This window comes from Dicentrarchus labrax, unplaced genomic scaffold (assembly GCF_905237075.1).
Source record: "Dicentrarchus labrax unplaced genomic scaffold, dlabrax2021, whole genome shotgun sequence".
NCBI lineage: Eukaryota > Metazoa > Chordata > Actinopteri > Moronidae > Dicentrarchus > Dicentrarchus labrax.
The window spans coordinates 472,501-478,798 of NW_026136730.1; the positions used below are offsets into that span (position 1 = coordinate 472,501).

Consider the following 6,298-nt stretch of genomic DNA (forward strand, 5'->3'; position numbering starts at 1 on the left):
GTTCTGGTTCTGGTTCTGGTGTTTAAAGAGGATGGACAGGGTGAGTTCTGGTTCTGGTGTTCAAAGAGGATGGACAGGGTGGGTTCTGGTTCTGGTGTTTAAAGAGGATGGACAGGGTGAGTTCTGGTTCTGGTGTTCAAAGAGGATGGACAGGGTGAGTTCTGGTTCTGGTGTTTAAAGAGGATGGACAGGGTGAGTTCTGGTTCTGGTGTTTAAAGAGGATGGACAGGGTGAGTTCTGGTTCTGGTTCTGGTGTTTAAAGAGGATGGACAGGGTGAGTTCTGGTTCTGGTGTTGTTTACTGGCCTTTTATTCTACAACTACAACAGTAGAACTTTCCTATTGAGCGACGCCGAGGCCTCTTCTGTTTCCATCCCTCCGCTCATTGTACTCGTTACCATCAGGTTCTGTTCCCAGACTCAGGTTCTGTTCCCAGACTCAGGTTCTGTTCCCAGACTCAGGTTCTGTTCCCAGACTCAGGTTCTGTTCCCAGTCTCAGGTTCTGTTCCCAGTCTCAGTATGTATTTAATGATCATATATTTGTTATCTCTTAAAGTGTTTGTGTGTTTGTGAAGCACTCATTCGTTGTTGTTCACCCCAGAATGCACCAGTTCTACCAGAACAGGACCTCCACATGCTGTCCTGGTACCTGTTCTGTATTGTTGTTAGAACAGAAACATCTCAGCACTCGGTTCAGGGTGTCTGCGGCCTCTTAAAGAGTCTAAAATCCAATAAAAGGAATGAGTGAGGTTGACATTACTTGTATAAAGTTTCATTTTTCAGGTAAATTGATGTTATAACAACTCCAACCCTTCATCCTTCTACTCTTTTCTTTAATTATACCAGTATTGACATAAAATAGGTCTTAAATTGAGTTCATAACGTCTGTAAATGTCTTTAAAAAGTCTTAAATTGAACCTGTTGAAACCTGCAGAAACGGTTAATATCAACGTCCCAGTCTCTGACTCCCCTTTGTTACCCGGATCAACAACCCCCTGCTCTCCTGTGTCTTCCAGAATACGCTCAGGTGATTAAAATGTTGGGGAACGGACGTCTGGAGGCCATGTGCTTTGATGGAACCAAGCGGCTTTGCCACATCAGAGGAAAGCTCCGGAAAAAGGTAGGAATATCCCGTTTCTTTACCCACCAGCACACACACAGGAAACCTCCTCCCTCCCCTCTCCCCCTGACGTAACGCTGAATCGGCGTGTTCTCAATGGTCAGCCAGCCACCGTTAATGTGGCAGTATGGACTCAATTGACCGTGTGTGTGTGTGTGTGTGTGTGTAGCTCTCTGTAATCTCTGCTCTGTGTTGTTTTGCTCTAGGTTTGGATTAACACGTCAGACATCATCCTGGTCGGGCTGAGAGATTACCAGGTGTGTTTGCCGCTCACCGATGAGACTGTTGACACTGTACTGACCCCTCGCTGCGAGGACGCGGCGCAGGCCTTCAGATAAACGAGCTGCAGCGTCTCTGCAGCGGCCGACTTTTTAAGGGTTACGCACATAGACGTCTAAAATGTTAAATTAGTTTCTGGTTCAACTAAAACTGATCTCATTATATAGAAAGGAAAACAGGAACAAAGCAACGTAGTTAGTTTTGTTCTGTTTCTTCCTGTGGTTTAAATCCAAAGGTCATATTGTTCTGGGACTCTTTCTCTTTAGATCTGTACTTTTAAACCAAGTAAAAGGAGATGTTTGGTTTTGTTAACTTTAAGAAAGCTATTCATGCCCTTTTCCTGTTTATCCCATATTGATTATTGTAACTAAAAAAAGCTCTAAATTATCTATCAGCTGCTTTTTAACAGTCGGTTGGTTTCCAGTTGCTTCTACATCACAATTTAAACTTCAATGAACTCCTGATACGTTATTAAATCTTTACTAAGGGTTACTGTTTCTCAAAAGTGAATATTTTCTGCTTTCTTCAGTCGTCTGACTGTAAATTTGAATGTATCTGTCCAAACAAGACATTTGTGGACGTCCTTTTGCTTTGGGAATCTGTGATAAACATTTTATGAACCAAACGACACATTTATTAATCGATGATAGCTCTAATTTAGACGTCGTGTCAGTGTCTGCTAAAACCCAACGCTGCTCAGACACACCGATACAGATGAGTAGGTTCAGTGACGTATCTGGTTCCTCTGGATCATATAACTGTACATTTACACAGTTTAGACCCCAGTCTCTCCCCGTGTGCTCAGGTTTTAGTACTTCTTCTCTTCAGCTGACCCCCACGTATGTCACCCTCTGTTTCAGGACAACAAAGCCGACGTCATCCTCAAGTATAACGCAGACGAAGCTCGCAGTTTGAAAGCCTACGGAGAGCTGCCGGAGCACGGTGAGTTGAACGTGGTGGATTTATTGATGGTGCTTGATGTGTAAACTGAGGTTAACTCTGTTTATTCAGCGCAGCTCAACAGAAGAGATAAGAGGAGGGTTTCCTTTTTCGTACAGAGCAAACATTAGTGTTCATTGTGTGTAACATTACCACGCTGCTGTTGTGTTGCTTAATAATAATGTGGAAATCTGAAGTAACACATGCAGTTTCTGACCTTTTTAAACAGCAGGCTCACTTCCCTGCCTTTCATTACATCTCTGTACAAACATGTTCTCCTGATTCATGACGTCCTCTTTCTGCTTTCCCTTCCTGCAGCCAAAATCAACGAGACAGACACCTTCGGACCTGGAGACGACGACGAGATCCAGTTCGATGACATTGGAGATGATGATGAGGACATTGATGATGTAAGCTCCTTTTAATAATAATATGTCTGATTTACGTTGATGCTGCTTTTCTTTGTCTAATATGATTGTAAAGTGAATTTCTTTGTGTGTGGAACCGTCGTTTGGACAGAAAATAGTCATTTAAATGTGTCACTTTGGACACTATGGACCAGTATTTGGCAGATTCATCAATAATAAAATAATCTTCAGTCGCAGCTCTTCTCCTGACACGATAAAACCATAACCATCTACAGTGATGTCAAATTTAATGCTGGAAATTATAATTACAAAATGATGTTTTAACAGTTGAGAACAAAAGTTAAAATAATTCTGTTTCTCTCTGTTTCCAGATCTAAAGACCTGCTACTGGAGGGGGAAGGTCGGATTTTACTAGAGATGCTCCGATTGGGATATTTTGAGCCGATACGACGCACCAATAATGCTTATTTTTATTAAGATCAGCCTATGCCAATCCAATACAGTTTATTGATAACAGTATGTTTCAGTTTATTCCAGTTTTTGTTAACCATCGGTAGACGTCTTTTTTGTTTTTCTGAGAACTTTTTTAAAAAGTGCATTTCACCTTCGTAGGAGAGAAAAAAATGAACACCAGTACAGTTTATTGTTAACGCGAATGAACCTGAATGATGCTGCTTTAGTACGACTGTCTCAGTTATCACTCGTAGCAACCGGAGGGCGACTGACGATGCTTTCTTTGCCTTCACGCAGTTGGATTGGAGAATCAGACTAGGCTGATCACCAGCATCATATTTAGGGTGAATATCTGGACCATTACTGGATATTTACCTTGTTTTTCTTACATCTCATTCACTGAAGTTCCCTTTTTTTCTTCCCATATTGTCAGAAAAACTCTTAGTATTTAGATTCCCGCTGATATACAATGACCGCAAGATATCTCTCACCATCTTTTTACGATGTATTTATATTGATTTCACACTATGTGGGATGTAGCAACAAGTACAGAATCTCTGGATTCGCCAATAAAAAGATAAACCATTATGTGTTTCTTTTTCCTTTGGCAGTTATCATTCTAGCTGTAGACGGTTTAAAGGCTGTTTTATGAACGAGAGAAGAAAGATAATAACACTTGAGTACGGCTCTGTATCTTTGGTTAACGCCATATATTCCACTGATGACGTATTACGATGAACTATTTGCTTGCTTTTTGGATTGAACCGCGGCCCGAAAGGAAGGATCTCTCTCTCTCTCTGTGTCTCTCTCTCTCTCTCTCCCCCCCTCCCCTAGAATCAAAAGAAGAATCTAAATGTATTTTTCTATTGTTTCCCGTATTTGTGTTTTTATTTTTTTGTTTCCATGTTCCTGTTTTGAACTCTTTGGCTGCTCGCTCTGTGGCTCACACACCGTGAAGCTCGGCCCGGTCAGCCGCTCCATCTCATTCTAGACCAGCGGTTCCCAAACCTTCTCCACCACCAACTCGGACTCCCACGCCAGTAAAACCTCACATCAGTGCAGCCTCAGTCTTTGAACCTCTAGAAAAAAAAATCTAATAACAGTTACATACAGTACTTTATCCCCTCCCCCCCTCTCTGGAAACTCCCCCCCGTGTTCCCTGAGGGGGCCTAGCACCTCAGTTTGGGAACCACTGCTCTAGATCACATGGGGCCTGTTGCTGCTGTTGCTGTAACTCTGAATTAATAAAAAAAAAAAATGTACTATGATGTTTGAAGGCTGGGTTTACAATAAAGATCTTAACTCCACTGATGACCTGGCGTGGTGGTTTTTGGGCGCTACACGCACTTCCTGTGCCCGGTCTGAAGGTGGCGAGGTTGAGCTGAAGGTTGGAGGGAAGCGGCCTCGTGTCCTTCAGAGCTCCGAGCCAAGAACATCCCGGGCTGCTGGGTGTGGACGGGGCACAGTACGTCTGACCTGATGCTATTTTTAGTAGAGGGAAGACAAAAAGAATGACGTGTCCTTGAGCAAAACATTGTATCTGACCTCTGACCTCTGACCTGTCTGCTGTGTCTGTTTGTGTGCTTTGACCTTTTCTTCTTCTTTAGGAGTTTGAAATGACTTTAGTTAGGTCTTGTGAGGTCTTTACTTCCCAGAAACATTCACATTTTCTGGATTCTCCCAACACAAGACCTTGAGAAGTTAACAAAGCTCGATGTGTTTTAAATCCAGTTGTTGTTTTAGATGTTTCCTGGTTTTAATTCTTCCATCTGATGAAATAAACCCCAAATATTAGAATACAGAAAGTCACTGGACCTAATTTTATCTAATCAGCGTGCAAAGGTTTAACTTAAAGGGGATAAAATGTGCAAACATGCTTCATTACAACAACCTGGAATGTACTACACAACAGAAAAAACCAATAATGTGATGTTTGTGGTGTCGTATTTACACATTTTACATCATTGTAATGCTACTGTATAATACACTGCATTATATTAACATTAACATTCACTGAAGGTCCATGGGGAGCTAATCCTGCCTACCATGCTTCATAAACGTCACAATAGTTCAGTATATATAGTGGAATAGTGAACAGTAACGCTGTCAGATAACTGGAGTAGAAGTAGTGGCGTGAAAAGAAAAGATTAATAAAGTAATAAAGTAACTCAGAACTTGAGTAAATGTACTGCTAGAAAACTTACATACAGTAGGTCTATATCTATAGCATTTGGTTCCTTTCCGAGCAGAAATGTAAATTAAATCTAATAGAACAAAAGCCGAACATCAGGGAGGAAAAAACACTTAATTTGGCAAATAAAAAAGAACCCTTTTAAATCTGTATGATTATTTAAAATGATTAAAAATTCAGAATTCAGACAGAAAAATATATAAAAAAGTTCCCTAAACAGGAAATAATTGCTCAGAATTCATCCAAATAACTGCAGTTCACTGTTTGGGTTCATTGTAGTCAGTTAGTTTACTAAATGATAGAAATGAGCTCCACAACTGGACTGCAATGAACTCAATTTTCTTTAATTATTTGGATATTTTCTCCATTAAAGGATTGTTTGGTTTGAGAAATGTGAAAATCATTGAATGTTTTATCATTAAATATAACTTTAGAAACGTACACAGCCGGACTTTATCTCAGCATTCTGCTCATTTCTGCAAATAAAACTAAATAAAACTAAATTAAATTCTTATTTTTTAAAGTCGATTTTATTATCTAAGATGTAAAACTTATATTCACACAGAACATTGAGAAGAAAACACTTAATTTATCCAAACAGACAGAACTGTATAAAAAGTTGATTTGACATCACTTGAGTAAATGTATTTATAGTGACAGTCCACTGACACACAGTATGAGGTCATTATATAGTTCCCGCTGTTTATTTATAGTGTGTGTGTGTGTGTGTGTGTGTGTGTGTGTGTGTGTGTGTGTACTGACCCATATTGCACGTCAGCAGCAGCCAGCATCACTTTGTTAGAAAGTATGACGTAACGCTGCCGCTGGGTCTCGCTTGTGCCTGGCACGTGCGCTCCGACACGAGCCGAGGACCCGCGCCAAATGAAGCGCGGAGCCACGTGAGGGTGAGGAGAGAGAGAGAGAGAGCGAGCGAGAGACAAACAACAAC

General features: G+C 40.9%; 1 protein-coding gene across 1 annotated transcript in view; it reads left to right on the forward strand.

Annotated features, from left to right (window-relative positions):
* eif1axb (eukaryotic translation initiation factor 1A X-linked b) overlaps positions 1 to 4,465 on the forward strand; it is a 5,779-nt gene extending 1,314 nt beyond the window's left edge. Inside the window, exons 3-7 of the mRNA XM_051393466.1 lie at positions 1,016 to 1,119; positions 1,326 to 1,376; positions 2,259 to 2,340; positions 2,656 to 2,747; positions 3,077 to 4,465. Coding sequence (XP_051249426.1) covers positions 1,016 to 1,119; positions 1,326 to 1,376; positions 2,259 to 2,340; positions 2,656 to 2,747; positions 3,077 to 3,082 — 335 coding nt within the window. The 3' untranslated portion in view covers positions 3,083 to 4,465. The remainder of the gene's footprint in view (positions 1 to 1,015; positions 1,120 to 1,325; positions 1,377 to 2,258; positions 2,341 to 2,655; positions 2,748 to 3,076) is intronic.
* Positions 4,466 to 6,298: the final 1,833 nt, after the last annotated feature.